At 51.7% G+C, this 20,817-nt stretch overlaps 1 protein-coding gene across 6 annotated transcripts in view; it reads right to left on the bottom strand.

Moving 5' to 3' along the window:
• The window catches only part of Cars2 (cysteinyl-tRNA synthetase 2, mitochondrial), a 41,013-nt gene that overhangs the window by 8,387 nt on the left and 11,809 nt on the right, over positions 1–20,817 (bottom strand). For 3 of the 6 annotated variants that reach the window (XM_058582727.1, XM_058582723.1, XM_058582724.1), the window contains 7 exons: positions 16,809–16,880; positions 16,171–16,276; positions 15,372–15,455; positions 10,839–10,968; positions 9,746–9,879; positions 6,499–6,566; positions 4,360–4,431 (listed from right to left, as the gene is read on the bottom strand). In XM_058582727.1, the coding sequence (XP_058438710.1) occupies positions 4,360–4,431; positions 6,499–6,566; positions 9,746–9,879; positions 10,839–10,968; positions 15,372–15,455; positions 16,171–16,276; positions 16,809–16,880 (666 nt within the window). The remainder of the gene's footprint in view (positions 1–4,359; positions 4,432–6,498; positions 6,567–9,745; positions 9,880–10,838; positions 10,969–15,371; positions 15,456–16,170; positions 16,277–16,808; positions 16,881–20,817) is intronic. The other 3 variants (XM_058582725.1, XM_046454985.2, XM_058582726.1) reach the window with 2 other exon arrangements.

The raw sequence follows: 20,817 nt of genomic DNA, 5'->3' as shown, positions 1-20,817 counted from the left end.
GCAACGATGTGGGTGAGCCCCACAGGGGCTGTGGACCTGCAGTCCATTCGCCCTTCCTCCTACCTGCCACAGGATAACACAGGGGCCAACGAGGGGCAGCAGAGGTAAACAAAATGGCCTGGGAGGCTGAGTCATGGAGACCAGCTCCAACTATTTGATGAAGTAGAAAACACTGTCCTGGTACTGGACCACTAAGCAGCTCTCCCAGAGAAAGCTAAATCACACTGGAGTGGGAGGCCTCCCCGGGAAGTGTGGGGCAGCCTCACCTGCTCCTGCCCAGGAAGGCTGTCCTGTGGCTGCTGGGCTGCAGAGGAGGAAGGAGGCTACAGACTCAGCTGCTTGGGGCTTGGTCCTTCCTGAGGATGAAGCGGTTAGGAGGGGAGGGGAGAGTCTGTGTAGATGGTTAAATAGTCACACGTCAGTTCTGTCAATCTCTCACTGAAATGTGACATTTCCTTCCATGAGCGATGTCAGCAACTGACCACAGCAGACGATCAGGGCCCTGGCACGCCTGGCAGGGCGACAGACTTCTTCCAGCCCCAGTCCGTGCTGCTTGGTGGCACTGCGGTACAGCCAGCCAGCTGCAGGCTGCAGGTGAGCAGCGCGTGCCTTCCTCCATGGCGTCAGCAGCACCCCTGTGACCCCACGCCTGTGTGTATTCATAAACGTCATGCTGCAAGGAAGGGTGCAGACACCACCAGGTTGCCCGGTGTGTGTGTGTGTGTGTGTGTGTGTAGCCATGTCCAGTCTGACCCCCTTCAGCAATGACCCTGGGATTTCAAGTGCCACCTGTCCCTCTCCCATATGCTCAAAACTGTAGAAAAAAATAAGACTATTTCTTTGTCACCAACAACCACAACTCATTAGGGACTCTCCGTGTCCAAAGTGCCGTGCACACTGAGGCCAACCTGACTCACTCACATGCAGTCACATCTGGCTTTCAGTCCAACTTGCTTCCTATTTAAGTCCCCACATGTCCGTGGAAATAGGCTGCTCCCAATGCAATGCAGTGACTCAAGAGAGCCATTAAGAGACTAGCAGAGAATGAGGAGCACTGTAGAGGCTTCATCATGTGCAGCATGCCTAGAGGTGACATAATTACGGGGACAAAAAGATGAGGCTTAGAGCTCAAAACCAAGCCCTCCATGAAACGTCCAAGGCTGCACCAGCCCTGCCTGCACCAGCCCTGCTGCAGTACTGGGTCCTGGGTGCTGTGTCCACCGGGAACTTTGACCCCAGTTTTAACCCTCGAATGGTGACTTCCTGCACGCCACAGGGCCCCATTCACGGGCCATGTCTTCCAGAACCACCTGTCTGATCTTACGGTTTGGGGTAAAGGCCCTGGTGTAGGGGTCCCCACAAACATGCAGCACAGGGACTCGGGGCCTGGGTCCAGGTCTGGGGAGTCTAGCTGGCACAAGGTATGACTGTTCACTCACGTTGGAGTTCCTGAGATTCCTTCTAGTGAGCATAGCCATGAACTGCCTCAGCCCAGAGCCTCTGCCTCATGCTGGAGTGGCTTCCTTTACTCCGTGAGCGTGTGTGCACTACTGCTCTTCCGTCTAGCCTGTGAGGCTACGAGCTGCCTACACAGGGGCAGGAGCTGGGTTTGCCTCCTGGGACCCGCCTGGGACACCTGATCACCCAGCTGTCGACAGGCACAGATGTAGTGGTGGCAATGGTGCTTGGGGACCTACGCCCTGAAATCCATGCCCTCCCCCACTCTGTTCACTCTGTGGCATTGGTGCTTAGGGACCTAGCCTGTTTGCTTTTATATATACACACACACATATATTTAGCTGTAGATCACCCTTTATCACTTATTTATTTATATGTGGTGCTGAGAATCGAACCCAGTGCCTCACACACGCTAGGCACGCGCTCCACCACAGAGCCTCAGCCACAGCCCCATTTGCTTTTTGCTCACATCGGTGCCATTAATCACACAATCTTAAAATTACAATATTAGGGAAATTTCATCTTTGATGAATTTCTCTAGTTTAAATTTTGCTTCCTTTCACAACAAATAACCAGCCCCCGTGTTTTCTGGGTAGTCATGTTCTCTGCTTCATCCCAAGAGGGATTCAGGAGGCTTCAGATGTCCCTTCCATTTGCAACCAGACGCGCCGCGTGCTCACAAACCTGTGGACGCTTTCTGAGACACCCAACCATCAAGACTGTTTCTTTTCCCCACTTGGGGTGCACTCTTACTGAGTTAGGTAAAGGGTACAAATAGAAATCCAGAACCCGATCTTTCTATGGCACTCAGTTCTACGGACTATTCCAAAGAGCAACACAGAAAGGGGGGTGATGTGCAGCGTCATTATGGGGACTGAACTGTGATGCTGTTCATGGGCGTGAACTTCTTACTGTGCCTCTGCTCTGCACTCACTGCTGTCACCAATTTTCATGTACTACCCTGATTACATCACACAAGTGGCCATAGCTGTCACAGCAAACTGACACAGTCTGGCTGGAGAATTTCAGTGGGAGGAATGTGACATGTGGGGAGCGCTGGCCAAACTACGGTGACAGCAACAAGCCCTGAGAACCACTGCAAGCTCATGAGGTTCCAGGTGCACACTCGCAGGGGATGAACTAGCACTGGCAGAGTGCTCCCGTCAACCCCAGGTTGGAAGCCAGGCCCTCAGCTCTGGGCACTTTGTAGTTTCCCCTGCACATGAACCCACAACAAAGGTGTGGCTACCACTCTAAAGAAGAAACAGCAAAGACTCTGTGACGTGCGGTACAGGCAAGGTCGGGTTCAGAGCTGCCTGAGCGCAGAGGCTGAGGCTGAGCTCCTTCCACACTGACTCTGGCCCCAGCAAGTTTCTGGGAAGACCCAAAATCTCCATGCAGACCATGATACGAGCCTACCTATGGTCTCCACAGCAAGGAGGGTGATAGGGACTTTCTTCTGCTGGAACCAGAAAGTCAATTAACGTTTTTAACATGTGATGAAATGGCTTAAGGTCCCCGGGAACTACAGGTCCAGGGCAGATGCAGACTAGTCAAAAATAAAAGAGAAAAAAGCAAAAAAATGCATTCAGATGACTTCAGCAGCTGATAAAGAAATGTATCTTTATAATCTCAGTGCAATTCAGCACCAAATTAACAAAACAAACGTTAATCTGAATACAAGTCTTCCAACTTGATGTTGGAGGAGACCTGAAAAGTGGGCATTTCCATACGCTTATGCTGAGTTACCAGGCTGTATCTAGCACCTGCATCTAGATACAAGTCCACCTTGAGCACTGGTCATCAGAGATGGCATTCCAAGTCTGTAGGTTCCACACCCACGATGCAAACCACCACAGACCAAAAACGGCGGCTTCTCCTTGCCATTGTTGCCAGGGTGTGATGACTGCCCGCCTAACACTGACTTCTTACTAGGTATTTTAAGTATCCAGAGAGGACTGCAGGTGTGTGGGAGGCTGGGCTCAGGTCTGTGCGCACATTTGGCTTTTTAAGGACTTGAGCATCCTTAAGGGACTTGACATCCCTGGGGGCTCCTGGAACCAATCCCTTGTGGACGCCCAGAGACAGCACTAGAGGCACTTAGTATTTAGTTAAGGATGTGCACCACTGCACCTCAAGGTCTCATGGACAAGTCCACAAGGAGGAAATGAATCATGGAATATCACTACCGAGACTCGCTATGTGGTCATTAAAAATAGAGTGTCGGGGGATGGGGCTGTGGTTCAGCAGTAGTGCACTTGCCTGGCACGTGTGAAGCACTGAGTTCGATTCTCAGCACCGTCTATAAATAAATTTTAAAACATAAAGGTCCATCAACAACTAAAAATAAATAAATAAATAAATAAAATAGAGTGCCGAGTTGGCAATATCTACAAAAAACTAAAAGGCACATCCCCTAGCAGAAAACTTGGTGTGAGCTCATTTCAACCAGTTAAGCACCCACAAGGGGCACTCAGCCATTCAAAGGATGAGCCCGCTCCACATGGCAGAAAGGGACCACGCCAAAGATTAAGCATGTGAACAAAGCAAGAGCCAAGGGGCACAAGCCCTGTGCGCAGAGAAAGCTGCAGCACAGCATTTCTGCAGCGGGGCACGGTGATGCAGCCTGTGATCCCGGGAGGGTCACAAGTTCAAAGCCAGCCTCAGCAACTTAGCAAGCCCTAAGCAACTCAGCGAGACCCTGTCTCTAAATAAAACATAAAAAGGGCTGGGGATGTGGCTCAGTGGTTAAGCACCCCGGATTCAATCCACAGCACCAAAAAATAAATAAACTGTAGCGTCACAGATATTCGACTCCCAAAGAGCCCGCCCACAATGGCTGCTCCAGGAGAGGAACCTGGCTAGGGACACCTGGCAGGAGACTCGCCTCCCCTGCTTTACCTCTGGGGGTCTCCGCCATGTGCATCCCTGTCCTGTGTGTCCTTCCCGCACTTCTGTGATGAGATCCAGCACCTACTATCAGGAGGAAACACAGCTGGGGCAAGACATACCGCTCTGCCTGCCGCTGAGAAGCGGGGAGGGCGAACTCACACACACACTGGAAGCAGTGTGAATGGCATCAGGCCAAGCCTCCCTTCAGTCACAGAGAACACAGAAGACACAAAGGTAAATGGCACCACGAAGAAGCAGGCAAACCCAGAACGCGGAATGCTTGCTGGGACGGTGGCCCAGACTCTTCATGAGGGAAGATAAAGTTAGAGTCAGCTGCACATCACAGACCTAAACGGGGGCTGGGGATACAGCACAGTTAGTAGAGTGCACCGCGATTCAGCCTGTGCTTGGAGGGGGTCCTGGTACGCCCCGTGGCGAGCCGTGACATCATGATGCGTGAAAGTAAGCAGCCATGAAGACAAATGCCGCGTGACCGGCAAAGGAGCCCTAACCAGGGAAGTGGGGAGAGGGTGGCTGCCAGGGACGGTAGCATGGGGGAGCGGGGAGCTGTCCAGCGGAGCAGGGTTCTGGTCTTGCAAGATGGAAATGCCCTGGAGAGCTGCTGCACGTCTGGGCGGCACACCTGGGCGGCACACCTGGCAGGCCCGAGCTGTACAGGGATTACCATGGTCAGTTTTATGTTCTCTGTTAAAACCAACTTTCCTTAAATGACTAAAATGATTCAATGTCCAAATGCAACTCATGAACCTTGACTGGATCCTGACTTTACACGAGAAGAAAGTTATAAAACACAACTTGGGGACCAATAGAGAGATTGGTAACACGAAGAGACTGCTGCTGACCGTGTAGGTGTCTGGATTATGTAGCAAAGCATCCTTGTTTTTCATCGTTGCATGTGGAACAGAGGCATCCTGCTGTCTGCAATGTATGTTCTGATACTTTTGTGTGTGTGTGGTGCTGGGAATTGAACCCAGGGCCTATGTTTGCAAGGCAAGCACTCTACCAACTGTGCTGTGTCCCCAGCCCTCACAGTGAGCACGCACACAGGCACGGGCACACTGAGAATTCGGTCACCCAGAGGATGACTCCTGGCCTAAGGGTTATGTGGAACTGCTGAGAACCAGCAGACACAAGAAAAGTTGGTCTGTCTGTTCCTGCCGGTCTGCACAGTGCACACAGGGATGCGCCCGCCCGTCTGTTCCCGCCGGTCTGTGCAGTCCATTCGGGGACAGGCCTGGCTTGTTCCTGCCGGTCTGCACCGTGCACAGGTCGGGCCTGTCTGTTCCTGCTGGTCTGTCTGGCCAGTGTCACTTTCAGGCTGCAGCCAGAGGACCTCCGATGGGTTGGAGGTGAGGACGCATGTCTTCCCCACATAGCAAACCAGTAACTGCAGCATGTGTGGTGGCCTCTGCATGTCACCTTCAACTCTCTCTCCTGTGAGTTTGAAACTTTGATAAAACTGAAAACTTAAAATTTGAGAAGCGTGTATCAATGCTCTTTCAAGGAGCTGTCCCTGTCAGCTCACTCAGATTTGATGGGAGGAGCGTGCAGTGGTTGGGTATTTAGGTGACGATTCTCTGATTACTATCTTTATCAATTTATTTCACAATTAAAACTAAATTTAACTTTAAAGACAGGCCCAATGACAGGGGTAGCAATCAAACCGTCTGCACTTGCTGCCACCACACACTGACAGTCCCTGGGTCATCACCACCACAGTGTTTCCAGGTTGATCAGGGAGACAGCCAGCCCTGGGCCTCCTGAAGGCCAGCACACACCAGACGTACCAGCGGGAGGTCCAAGCCCACACTAGCGGGAGGAGGCTGGCCAGGGACATGGACTCTAGCAAATACAATCCAAGAGCTAAAACTTAAGAAAAAAAGTGGGAGAAGGAGGTGCTGTTCTGGGAACACCGAGGAGGAAGGCAAAGGCTGACCCAGAGGCAGAGTGGGAGCAGGGCGTGCAGAGGCCACGAGGAGGGTGGCTACTGGGGCTTTGAGACCAGGAAGAGCACGGTGGCTGGGAGGAGGTGGCAGCGGCGGACAAGGACCCCAAATCCAATGGTTCTCATACTTTCGGGGCAGCGTGCTGAAGCTGCCGGCCCCTCAGGACACACAAGCACAGTACCTTAATAGTGATGTAGTTTTTCAATGATTTGGACATTTTTTCTTCTTTGCCTTTTATGTGCAAATGCCCTGAAACAAAAACAGAAGCATTCCCTCTGAGCTGGGTGAGGAGACCCTTCACCCAGCTGTTGCCACTGCTGCCCTGAGTCTCAGGTGGAGAGGGTTGGGGAGGCTGGGCCAGGCTGTGCTCCCTGGAGAAGCGGGAGAAGCCGGCCCTGCACCACAACAGCTCGTGCCACGTAGGTGCCGGCGTGAGGCCTCCAGTCGGCCTCCAGTCCTCGCTCCCCCAAGGACGTGTCACACCTATGCTCACTCTGCGGCTCCAGGGACACCCTTGACACCCTGGGGGATGACCACATGGTACCCAGGACAACGGCCAAGCATGATGGATGGCACCTTTTGTACTCCCGTCCTGTGACCCAGAAACACTGCCATGTCCCATCCAACACAGAAGACATGAGCCCTCTCCCAACAGCGAGGCAGTGGGAAAGCCCGCTGGGCTGCTCAGGGGACGAGCCTGTGGCTCCAGGTGGGACTGCTATCTTACAGGGACAACCTCCCAGACTTCTCTGCACTGCAGTATGGTTTCACCCTGTGTGCATGAAGGACAGGAGGAAAGCCAGACCCACTTAAGGAACTTTTAAATCTGAACCCAGAATTCTTCCTGACAATTTTATGGTTTATCTCCAAGGGAGGGCCCCACTGTACCTAACAGAAGCTTCTTCCTCTTTTTTAACACAACTTCAAATAATAAGGGTGTTCCAAGTTTGTGTTTCTGAAAACTGGTAAGATATGACTTCCAAAAAGATACGTAACCTTGAGCAGGTGGCTCTAAACAACATGTCACACACAAAAGCATAATTAAAATTTTAAATGTTGACAGCATCTGGAAAATCAGACATGTCTGCTGAGGTCTGAATGTTTATGTCCTCGCCAACTCACGTGGAACCTAGCCCCGAGGATGTGTAGGAGGTGGAGCCTGGGAAGTGAGGTCATGAAGTAAGGAATCTAAAAGTGGTATTAGTGTATTAAGCTGTTTTCTGTTACTATAATGAAATACCTGAGGCTAACTACTTTATAAAGAAAAGATGTTTATTTAGCACACAGTTCCAGAGGTTCAAGGCCATGGGGATGGCATCAGCTTGGCTTTAATGAGGTAGATGGCATCATAATGGTGGCATGAGAGGGAGAAATCATACTGAGAGACAGGAAGCCAGAGACTGGAAAGGGGCAGGCTCCCTCCTCTAATGATCCCCATGCAGAAGCAACCTGGGTCCTATGAGCTGCTTCTGACGCGGTGTCCCCAGTGACCAGTCACCTCCACCAGGACTCACGGCTTAAAGGCCCCGCCACCTCAACACCACTACACTGAGGACCAAGCTTCCCACATGTGGACCCTTGAGGGCACATCAAACCATACCTGAAGCCTAACGATGCCCTGTAAAAGGAACCCCAGAAAGATCCTCAGCCCTTCTGCCACGTGGGACACAGAAAAGAGAGCTGCCTGTGGACCAGGGAGCAGCCCCACTGGGCTCTGGGTCTGCCAGGGCTCAGATGTGGTGAGCAGCACGTTCCTGCGGCTACACGCTCCCAGCCCATGGCTCGTGGAGAGCAGCCCCACTGATGAAGTCACCCTTGACTCCATAGCTCTGTCCCCTCTCCGCGGAGGAGAAACCCTAGGGACGTGGGGGACTCAGGGACACCGCTGGTTTTCTAGTGTGGAGTCACATTGGTGAGGTGATTCCAACTGAGCCAGTAGGTGCCAAGAGCCCTCTCCCAGCCACACTCAGAGGTGGCCTGGCCTGCTACCTTCTGGGCACCCAGCTCATGGGGACCCGACAGAAGCCGACAATGTCTGAACATGGGCTTCAAGGTCACCCGCACCCCACCCCACCCACCCAAGGGACAGCAGAGTGTCTGCAGAGGGATCTCCATTGTCTCAGATAGTCCACGCAGCGAGCTGTCCCAAACCTGCCATGGGGGGGTGCAGTGATACCAATTTCCAGGACACTGAGATGTGGCGTGGGGACCTCTCAGTAGGCCCTGTGCACATCTGCTCTCTGAGGACACAACTTGCAAGTCCTCACGCTCAGGCGGAGACACTTGTTTGCACATGATCTAATATGGAGAACAGTCACCTGCCTGGCGACAAATTTCAGGTGCCCCGAAGAGTGGGGTTTTAAATGTCCTATCCCCAGGCAGTGGGCACCTCTCTCCTGCGTGAGCACCATCTGAAATGGATGGCCATTCTGTTTAAGGCATCCGTGGAGCAGGCCCTATCACTGGCCTTCAGGAGCTGCTGAATTCAGGGAAGGGGTCGATAGTCGGCAGCTGTGAAGTCTGCGAATGACAGTCCAGGCCCAAGGCTCTGCACTAATGAACCAGCCCTTCCAGAGAAGCCGTCCAAAGAGGTGGATGCAGCAGTGTGGGTCCTTGCCTCCCCCAGGGAGTGGGGTAAAGGACCACGGTAGGAGTACACTTCAGGGCAAGCGGCCTCCCATGCTCCTTCCCACCAGAATCCCACCTGACGCCTACTCAGACAACGGCACTATAATGTCCCCGTGCTCCGTCTCCTAACGGGGACAACCTGACTTCCTAATCCAAGCAGGGACTCACAGCTGGCATTTACTAGATGTCGGTGTGTGCACCCCCAGCCCTGCCCCACCGCACACTCGCCTTCTTTGTCTAATAGCTCAGCTGTCCTTCCCAAAGGGCGGAAAACCTAGTAATTCTGGCCTCATGGCCTTTATCAAAACTTGAACATATGAATCTTCTTATGCATCAAGGTGAGTTCCAAAATCGCCATGCTCATGGGAGGGCTGACTCCACGGTGCTGCTCTGCTCCGAGACAGAGGCCGTGAACAGCGGAGCAGATGCCAGTGTCCTGAGGAGGACAGGTGCACTGGCAACCATGCTGCAGCGCAAGAGGCAGGTGCCCTGAAGAGTGGGGTTTTAAATGTCCTATCCCCAGGCAAGCTTCTGAAGGTCTATCTAATGGTTTACTTGAAAGACACTCACACAGAACAGCGCTGTAAAACACTTTCCACATCCTAGTCAGTTCCAAACAGGTGTATCCGTTACTCCAGTCCAAGGAAGTTTGTGACTGAATGGCTAAAATCCAAAGGTGATTTCTGACAAGTCCATCTCCTATTAGCTGACCTATGTATTTCCAAATGTGGCTGCTTCCACAATACGGACAGGATTGACAGAACATAAAGAGAACAAAGTAGTTTCAAGTCATTACTTACCGGAATGTAGAAAATAATTTCCCCACTGCTCACACTGATGGAAGACCTCACACTGTGCAATCTCGTTCTCGTGATGGGGAAACGCTAAGTCCACCCCACCTGAGTGGATATCCAGCTGACCTCCAAACACCATGCTGCAAGATGGAGTGGAGCAGGGAGTGAGTTCACGTAACGTGTCCTCCGAACCACTTCTCACCCCAAGTCCCTCCAGCCTCTCTATGCCACCGAACCCACTCATGTCAACACAAACCAACTGGCATGATGAGGTATGTGAAGGCAGCAGGGAAAACTGAAATTTTGCCACAAGTCCCCAGTTCACAGCTTTTCATCCTGGTGCAGAGACTGAATTCTCTTTGCTCCAGGTTCAACATACAGTTAAAAAAACTTACAAAATTACCTTCTCTTACTGTCCATAGGGAGATTTAGTGGGTTTCCAACTTCACCAAGAGCTAGAACTATAAAATCAGGAGAATTTTTCATTCAGTTTTGAAACTGTAACTAATGGCCACAGATGAAAAAGTCCATCAGCCTCCCCAGCTCTGTGGCTCCACTGGGCTCCGCTCACCAGGTGCCTCCGTCCTGCACACCTGCACAGTGAGCTACCAGGGCTGGCGGGGAAGCGAGGCTGGGTGTGCCTACGCTCACAGGAGGGCTGACTCCCGGTGCTGCCTCTGCCTTGAGACGGAGGCCGGGAACAGCAGAGCAGGTGGCAGTGCCACTCGGGGGCCTCAATGGCACTGCTCAGGTTGAGGGACGCGGGCACCGCAGACAGCAGGAGCCCAGAGTAGGTGTTCCTAAAATGCTTATGGACATTTCCAAAGGTGCCACGGGCTGGCTGAGGGCCTCCTGCCCCAGGGGTCTGGCTCCACACACTGGGGCACCCCATGCTTGGGCCACCTGAAAAAGGTAACCTGGGGTGAGTGAAGGAAACCCAGAAGACACTGGAAGGCAGCCTTTCCTGGAGGACCGGCTATGTGGAAAGCCTGCCACGCCCTGGCTTTGGTTCCCCTCCTCCCTTGCCCACCCAGGCTGTGCTGGCTAGCCACACTCTCCCATCCGCGTCCTCGGCCAGGCGCAGCCCCGGGAGCCTTACCTGGCCATGGCGGAGCATTCGATGTGCCAGCCGGGCCTGCCGTTCCCCCAGGGCGAGGCCCAGAACACCTCCTGGGGCTTAGCTGCCTTCCACAGGGCAAAGTCACTGGCGTGCCGTTTGTCCGAGTCCCCTGCCAATGTCAAACGGTTAATCAGCAGGGCCCATGTGAACCACCAAAGCCACCTTAGTGAGATGGCGCGTGCACATCCCAAAGACCCCGTTCCTCCTAACACCTCAGTTTCCCACTGTACACCTGGCTCTTTCCCCTTGAGGGACGGAGGACTAGCGAGTCTTCCACCAGGGGACGGGGCAGCAGAGCCAGCCAGCCAGGACGTCCTCAAGCAAGGCCGACCAGGGCGTGCAAGCGGAGGCGTGGGTCCCTCCTTCTCCTTGAGGAAGCCTATTTGTCAGAGACTGAGTTTCAGAATAATTTTTCCAAAAATGTCGACAATCACAGCATGCAAAGGAAATCACCCAGGGCCAACCGCACGGTAAGGAAGGGAAGTCCGGCCGAGGACTGATGTTGTGTCCAAAGTCATGCCGGAGTCCCCGTGGCACGTGCCTCATGTCTCAGACTGGAGAACATCCCTGACTCGTGGGGTGCCCCCTACACGGGATGCTTCCCATAGGACGCCCACCCGCTTCAGCGACTCCTACAGACTCTGCACTTGACTGAGTGCTGAGGTCCGCTCCAGTTCAGTGCCTCGTGGCTGTCACTGCCTCAACCGTCTCCACTTACAAACGTCACACAGCCACAGCAGAGCAGTGCCGCTGGTGGCTCGCAGGCTGGAGAGCAGGACCAGCAGCAAGGAAGGGCGGGGGCCACCCTGCAGGAGGTCGAAGTGAAGACAGAGCCACAGACAGAAATCCAGAGACTAGTGGAGAAGAGGGTGGCCAGGCACTCGGGTAAGGGGAGCAGCTGGCCAGAGGCCACGACAGGCCTCTTGGTGCAGAAAGCAATGCCTGCAACGTGAAGGTAGCTCAGATGAAACTGCACTTCCTGCAAGGCAACTCTCTGTCCGAGTGGGGCCCAGAACCTCTGTCTAGGCTGCTTAGCCGTGGAGGAGCGGGCCAGCGGCAGCCACTCTGAGGGAGGCCTGTGACAGCTCACTCGCCCCTGGGTTGCTTAAAGTGCTCCTGGTGCTCCCATACGGATGCTCTGACGAGTCCCCTGAAGAGGAAGGGCCACCTTTTATCCAGGTCACAGGGTGTGTTGTCACATCAGGTGACACAGCAGGTGCCCAAGCAGTGACATTCTGTGTAAGACTGCCCACTCTGGGCCAGGTCACTTGTGTCCCCCCAGCGCTACCTCACTGTTGACCTCAAGGGGGCTCCACTGGTGCAGCACCCCGTGACTTCCCCTCTGCCTGTGAGTGCTGAGGCAGGTGTGATGTCAAGCCCCGTGAAAGCCCCCCAGGAGGGCGGGCTTCCTCAGAGCAAACACCAGACCCTTTTCAGGGTCAGTGGGGACTCTGGAACATGCCAACTGTTCCTGACGAGACTTCAAAGACAAAGGAAAGTCCTCTGGGAACCAAGCAGGTAGAATGATTCATGCACGGGGCCCAGGAAATGGAGCTGTTGCCCTAATGTCAGCGTGCTATGCTGGAGAACACGGGTCACAGGTGGAGGTGTGAGGGGACACCTTGGCCATGGGTTTTACCTCCAGCCAGGCTAACGTGGAGGGGAACAGCCACCTGCCAACAGGCACAGGCTCAGAAAACTGCTCCCAGAGGGGCTCTTCCTTCAGAAGTTCCTGGGAGGTGAGCCAGACACAGGGCCAGGGCGAGGTGACATGGTGAGCCAGAAACACAGCCAGGGCGAGGGTGACGTGGGACGATGGGCAAATGGAGCTGGACAGCACCAGACAGCCAATGCTGAGTGCAGACGTGGGGCACCCGCGCTGAGTGGCGCAGAGGAAGGAGGCCTGGGCAGAGCACTGAAATGCAGCACGTACACCTAAGACCGAGCATTCCCAGAACTCAGACACAGCCAGCCCTCACAGGTCACCTTCCAAGGACAACACTGAGACCAGCTCCACTGTGAAGACTGTGCATGGAGTCACCAGGCAGCAACCTGTCCACACAGAGCATTCCACAGATGAACGAGGACAAGCTGTGTGGCAGCACATGGAACCCCCCTCTGTGACAAGCACCTGTGCCCTAGCACAGCAGAGGGGACCCAACCAGAGGCAGAGACCCTTGGTGCCCCGTGGGGAATAAGGACCATCTACAAATCTCCACCTGCAAACTGAAAACCAGAGTAGGCTCCTGGATCCCACTGCCCATTACAAAGTCCCCACTGAGGAAAGGGGCCACAGGACACTCCTCTTGTGAACTGTGTGGGGCAAGTGAGGGAGGGACACAGAGGCCAGAAACACCCTAGAGGATGTGAATATGGAGCACAGCTCAGCTTCACCAGAGTGCGGGGACCCTGCTCAGAAAGGTGAGGAGGTGACACTGCCATAGACCAGTGGTTGCTCCTAAGGGCAGGAGGGGCTGGGATGGGGTGCGATACACAGGCCCTGGGGTCTCTAGATTGGTGCCACTGCTGTATCCCTTCACCAGAGATGACCAAGGAGCCTCCACCCAACACGTCACTAAGCTAGGCATAAGTCTATGTTATTTTTCATTGGGTTATTACAACAATTGAGAAGTTAACTGAAATGACATATACTGAAACATTAGAATTTTTTTCATCCTAGGCACAGTAGCACACCTGTAATACCAGTGACTTAGGAGGCTGAGACAGGAGGATTACTGTTTGAGGCCAGTCTCAGCAACTTAGTGAGGCCCTGTGCTACTGTCTCAAAATAAAAAATAAAAAGGGTTGGGGTGTAGCTCAGTGGTAGAGTGTCCCTAGATTTAATCTCCAGTACAAAAAACAAGAACACAGTTTTCATTGTGTGCAAAGATGAGTACATATATTATCTTTGTTTTGTATAAACTTATGCTCTAATTTTGTATTTTCATATTTGCTTTTGTATTAGAAAACAATTTTAATTTTAAAAAGTGTTGCAACAAGAATGTGAAGCAACAGGAACTCTTGTATTCTTTTTTTGGGGGGCGGGGCAAGACTGGGGATTGAACCCAGAGTCTTATGCATACTAGGCAAGCGCTCTACCACTGAGCTACATCCCCAGCTTGTTTTCACTAAGTTGCTGAGATTATAGGCATGCGCCACTGCACCTGGCTCAGGAACTCCCTTTCATTGCTCGTGGGAGTACACCTGGCTCGCCATTTTGGAAGACAATCTGGCAGTTTCTTACAAACCAAATGTAGTCTTACCATATGATCCAGCAACCACACTACTTGGAATTAACCTGAGGCTAAAAACTTACATACAAACAAAAACCTGTGCACAGGTGTTCACTGCACCTTTAATTACAGCTGCCAAAACCTGGAAGCAACCAAGATGTCCTTTAGGGAATGAATGGATTAAAAAATCTCAGTGTACCTGGACAATGGAAGATTATTCAGTATCAAAGAAAAATGAACTCTCAAGCCCTCGTAATGCAGAGGGAACCAGAATGCATATGACTAAGAGGAAGAAGTCAATCTGAAAAGCTTGGACCACAAGATTTCAACTCCGGGACACTGGAAAAGCAATGGAGGGAGTGACAGACCAGCAGTCACCAGGGAGGGCGCACAGGGCAGTGGTGTGCAGGCAGTAACTGCTGGGCCATGCCATCTCTGCATCTGTCCAATCCACAGAACCCATGGCACTAGGAGGACTTTAAGCTATGCCCTTGGGTGACGCAGACAGTCCATGTTGCTCATCCACTGTGACAAATGGACACTCTGGTGGTGATGCTGGCAATGGGCAAGGGTCAGCCGCTGCAGGGGAAGAGGTCACAGCAACTCTTGAAGCCTACACTTAATCCTGCTGTGCACCCAAAGCAGCTCAAATAAAAAATAAAGTCCATCAAAATAAAATAAAAGACTGCAGCTGATACTAGAACGCATAACTCTCACAAATCCCTGTACCCTGAAGGCACCCTAACACCTGCTCGTAGCCACAGCTCACGTGAGGTAGCCCCCCCTATGGAGGGAGCAGGGTAAAGGTAACAAATACAATTTCTGAGAAGTCACATAAATAATGCTACAATAATTAGGTGTAAGTGGCAGTCTTCAGGACAGGAAGATAGTACACCTGGCTCTCTTGGACAACTTATCTTTTGGGTTTCTGCTTGTTAGTCTGGAGTGGAGACAGCACATAACAGATCCCAGGGTGCTGGTGGGGACTCAGGAATGTCGAAATGTACCTATCACGCCACAAACACCAAGGGCAACAGGAGAGTGGGTGAGCAGCTCGGCTCTCAGAGCAGGGCCGGGTGGAGCCGCTGCACCTGCTGCTGACGCCACACTCCATAAGCTTCATCTATCCATAGACGTGAGTTCAGTGTGCAACGTGACCATGATCAGGGCAGGGCCAATGCCACCATTTCTGAGCAAGTCAAGGCCCAGCTCAGATCTCGCTCTCTGGAACCCACGTGAGACTGAGGCTTGGGGCCCAGAGGGCAAGCTCGGCACCCACCTGGCTCTGCAGCAGGCCCAGGTGCCACGCCGAGCAGTCTGCCGTACTTGCCTCCTCTTGACTGCAGATCAAAGTAGACGTTGCCTGTTTCACCAGATAGTTAGGCATTCGTCACTTCTTGTCTGAAATATCAGCATCTCTCGAGGTTGATATCTAACGAGTTATTAGAACTTAAATACAGAAGATGGCATCCTTCACTTGACCCCTTCTGCTATATCTTAAAGCCAGAATTAACAGGGACTTAGAATCTTGGTCTGACCACACCCTGGGCACCTTTCATTCAGAGATTCTGCTTGCTGAGGTGTCACGGGCAACTAACTTTTGAGGCCCACTGACAAACGATGTACCTATGGAGAGAGTGGCCCAGGGATAAACCCTAACATGAAGGACATGTCTCAGAGGTCTTGATCTTGTCCCCAAGCTTTGTTAATACAAATTCCTAAGCTAAGCTGAAAGAAGACCACAATGAACGCCTGTATACCTCCCAGAGATTGCAAACTGGTACAAGACCAGCTCTCCAGGCCCATCTTCTCCTGGGATAGGGAAACGCAAGAGTTTTGTGGGGAGACGCACACACAATGGGAAATCCCAGAACTTTTTTTTTGCAATGTGGGGGATTGATAGGCATGTGCTCTACTGAAGAGTTACAACCCAGACCAACCCCAGCACAGTTTTGCTGCAAGAACCAAATTCAGACAGACAATATAGCACTCAGCCTATTCCACAACTTGGATGTGTCCAGCTTCTTGAAACCCCAACAGCATTACTCAATGACCAGTTCTGATAACATAAAGCCTACCTTTTACTGTTGGATAGGCATACCCACGAGCAATTATTCCTTCAATGAACGAGATTATCTGAGGAATGTTTTCAGTTACTCTCAAGTACACTGTTGGAGGGAGAACCTGGAAGAAAGCAGAGACACAACCATGTTTCCCTCGTTCTAAATCACAGCACAGGATTCAGCTCGACCTAACTGCAGCCATGCTTGAGTCATGACTCCATGACTGCCTCAGAGCAGCCCCAGTCGGTTTTGCCCGAAGTTTCCCAGCAGAGTATAGACCGACAAAGCCATAAGTGGTTGCAACTGAACCCTGGAACCAGGAACTCTTATTAGTTTATGATCATCCAGGTCCACTCTAACCAGGATGAAGTCACTTTTGTCCTAATCCATAAATATGCCCCTTTCTGACCCAAATTGCACGAATCCAACTCATCTACTGCTGCACAGGATCATGCTGCTGCCTGTAAGCCCAACGAACTGCACCCTGTGCGGTCCTGGGTCTGTCGGCCTCCTTCGGTCTCACAGTGGCACACTGGGACCAGTCCTCATACACTCAGACTGGACTGCTCTGGAACACATAGGTCAGCTGCTGCTGCCCTTCACAGTCCCAGCACACTTTCCTCATGGAAAGAAAAGCCAACCACACACTTTACCTTCAGGGCTGCCATGTCCTGCTTAAAATCTTCTTCATACAGACTGGCCAGTGAAGCAGGTGACACCCTCATCTGCAGAAGGACCGGATGAGCATGTTAGAGCCCAAGACCCCACTGGAACCACAGAGGCAGGCGCCCCACAAATGCACTTCTCCACACCAAAGGCCTCCTGGGGATGGAATCAGGCCACCAAAGCCCACCAGGAGGGAGGGACTGCGTGAGCACGGCTGGGTCCAGAGGGGCATTAATTCCAGGTCCTACACTTGCACCAGGAGCTTAGCTAGTTGAAGGCTTACTGACCTTGTTCTGTGGTTAGAGAAAAGAAGAAATGAACAGTGTCACAATTTCCATTATATAAGAAACAAACAAACTCCACTTCTCCAAAACAGGGCAGAGCCAGATCTAGTCTTCTTGTGCACGTGCTGCTGGGCTGGGGCCCAGCCGCACCATGTGGGCAGGCGCTCTGCCATCGAGAGGCAAAGACCCTCTCTTTGCCTTCAGGAGGAAAGAAGTGGTCAGAAACACATTTGAGAGGAGATCCCTACAGAAACATTTTGAAAGTGATTCAACATACTAATCAGGGGTACCGAAGCCCTGAGGTCATGTGGCTGGGCTCCTGGGAATGGATGAGGCCACCAAAGGCCACCAAAGCAGCATGTTGCACCTTGAATGTTGGGTGCATTTGGGGCACAGGCCTGTAGCTCCTGCCAGATTTTCACAGAAGGCTGGACCTGGACTCACCATGAACAGAGGCTCCGAGGCTGCCGGCCTCACATTTGCAGCCACAACATGCGTCTATCACATGCTAGACTTGCCTCTGACCTGCTCTGTGAAATAGGTCTCCTGTCCTTATGGGTGAAGATATTTCTGCTCCAGAGCATTAAGAATCATCCTTCTCAAGCTTCTCAATGCCACACCTGAGGCTGGGCAGCCACATCACCTGAGGCCTGTGTTCCTCCTGCCCAGGGCTCTGAAAGGGTACCATCATCCCAGAAACCAGGCCAGTGAGTACTCACTGAAGCTGCTCACCCGGCTGACGTTTCAGCCCCGTGTGCTTGGCAAATCAACGAGCTAAACCTCGCAGCCTTTGCTTTCTCTGAAACGTGGAAATACCCCCACCCAGTCATCCCCCAGACCACTGTGAAGCCTCGCTGTGTACATGGTTAGGACGGCCCTGTGAGGAGAGAACACAGGGGCTGGGGTGTAGCTCAGGGCTGTAGCACTGGCCCAACACGGTGAGGCTCTGGGCTCATCCCCAGCCCTGCAGACAACCAGACAGAAAACAGCAGCACCACCATTGAAGACAGCAAGAACTCAGCACCTCGCACCAGGCATAGTCCCGCTCCTGGGGCACAGTTCTGTGGTGAACACAAACCATTTAGTCAAGAAATAGGTTAACATACTCATTCAGAGGATGAGACCAAACAAAAATATGTTTTCTTGCCACATCGGAAGTTTCAAGTACTATGTGATTTTGGACCTAAAGATCTACAGGTTGCTCTTCTTTACCTATTTCTAATGTCTTCTTCTGCATAGATAATTCACCTCCAGATTTCAAATGACTTAAAGGGTACACACCGGCTTCCCTCCCAGGAAACACCTTGGCCGGTTCTCACTACCATGAATGTGGCTAATTCGTGTGTCAGATGTGGCCCACCCTGCTCAAACTCCTGGCTTCTCCTAGCAGCACACGGCATCCCAGATCTCTGCGCTGCAGACAGAGCTACACTGTTCTTTGCGAAGGCTGCCTGTACCCCTTCTCCCAGGTGTGTGGTAGCTACTTAACCCATCCCTGCAGAAGGGCAGTCTCAACTTTGCTGTTACCAAACGCAGCCACACATATCTCACAACACCTGCCCCCAACCGTCTCTGAGCTGTACACCTGGATGGGAAATGCTGGTCAGAGGGAGCATGCACACATACTTGACTGGCCATTGCCAAACTGCCCTCTGTGGGAATTACTACTGACACCTGACCAGCCACACCAAGGTCATCTCCTTCCCGCACCCTCACCAGCACAGTGTTGGCAAACTTCTAGACTCTGTCTCTGTAACACCCAAAGGCTTTTCTGTTATAACTGTAATTTAAACTAATTTTATTTAGAGTGAGTTAGAATATCTCACATGTTTAGGAACCATTCTTATTTAATGACTTCTAACTCCCCTGTTCATTTTTCTATTGAGTTGTGGTCTTTTTCTTATTGATTTGTAGAAAGTAATTTTATATAAAAGAAGTTAACCTTTTATCTGTGATGTAAGTTTCAACTTTTTTCAACGTTAAGGTTATGGAATGTAGAAGCTTTTATTTTTACATTTTGTAATTTTTTTTGTTTCTGAATCTTTTCTCAGAAGTGGCTTCTGGGTTTGGAAAAACTGGGAAAAGCCTTCCCCTACTTGAGGCTCTAGGAGTGTCCTGGGGTTTCTTACAGTAATCTGTGGATCTATTCCTTTTAGATTTAAATGTTTGATCTGCCTCAAATTTGGCTTATTTGGTATATGTTGTTCTCCAGATGGCTAACCAACTGTCCACACTTTTTAATGAATAGTCTACCTTTTCCCCTATGGATCTGAAATGCCATCTTTTATCATACAACAGATCCCCCTTAATTATTGGGCCTAAGTGTGGACTGTCTCGTGGGGTCCACTGCTTGTTTTCTCAGGTTTTGTACAATCTGACTTTCAGAGCCTTGACAGGGACAGAAGGCAGGTCAGGGGCTGCTGGGGCAGTGGGCGGGAGGCAGACGGAATCCGGGTCACTCGGGGTTAAAGGGCCATGTGTCCACAGAGCACACCATCTCCACATCCATCCCAAATGCCTATGAATGAATGACACACGCAGCTCACTACAGGCCAGTCATGCAAATAAATAAATAATAAATATAATAATAATAATAATAATAAATGAAAACAGAACATTCTCCTCGGCGTTTAACTGTGTTTTCATGTGGTGGGACCACTCCTCAACATTCTTCTTTGAGTCTTTGTACTCCTGCTGTTTTTGCTGCTCCACATGAACTGAGTGTCCACTCACCTAGTCTGACGGGACCACTGACCAGCCACACCAAGGTCACAGACACCAGGGACACCTGCACTGAGAGGCTCACCAACTACTGTCCACACCAGCAGCTCTCCCTGTCCACACAGGGGCACGCCGGCTCAGGAGCCCAGCCCCAGGAACCTGTCCACAGAGAACGTCCACACAAATGCCAGTCGACTGCTGTGAGGTCAAGGAGGGGAATCACACTCTAAAAGTCGAACCACTGAATTTAATTTTCTTTGTGTGTCCCAAAGCACTCTACCACTGAGCCACTCCACCACAAAGTTCAACTTCTGAGCAGCTAGTCACGCCACATGTCGGCACAGAACTGCTCTCTCACTGTGACAGGATGCCAGACAATGCTGACATGGGGACATGTCCTTGTTACGTTGCGTTATTTCCTAGCTGTCCCTCATCACCCTGGGGTACTTCAAGCTAGAGCTCTCCCCCACAGGGAACTCTGTTATGCTGGGCCTTTTGCACTCAGACTGAGCCTCAAGATGTTCTAGAACATTCCACCTTCTTTCCAGGAAGCATGGGGCGCTATTTCTAGGCAAGAACTACAATAGACTCCCCTTATCCTGAAGCAAAGAGAGCGAGGGCTTGAACCATGGAGACAGCTGGAGACAGCCGAATGACTCTCTCAGCCTGAATGCTGCCATGCAGATGTGCCAGGCCTCTTGACTCCTACTGCAGACCTATTTGAAATCTGTGGGCTTAGCCCTGACAAACTGAAAACACACGCCAGGAATTAAAGTCAAGGGAACAACTCAGAAAAGTGTGATGTTGCAGCTGGGCATGGTAGCACGTGCCTGTGATCCCAGATACTCAGGAGGCTGAGGCAGGAAGATATCAAGTTTGAGGCTAGCCTGGGCAACTCACGAGACCCTGTCTCACTTTTTTTTTTTATGAAATCTTTTTTTTAACAGCATGTAGTTCGATGGTAAGGCACTTGCCTAACATGTGTGAGACC

Source organism: Marmota monax, unplaced genomic scaffold, assembly GCF_021218885.2.
Source record: "Marmota monax isolate L192 unplaced genomic scaffold, Marmota_monax_Labrador192_F-V1.1 WCK01_AAM20220418_F8-fsc00026, whole genome shotgun sequence".
NCBI classification, from domain to species: Eukaryota; Metazoa; Chordata; class Mammalia; order Rodentia; family Sciuridae; genus Marmota; species Marmota monax.
This window is presented reverse-complemented; position numbering and strand designations above follow the sequence as displayed.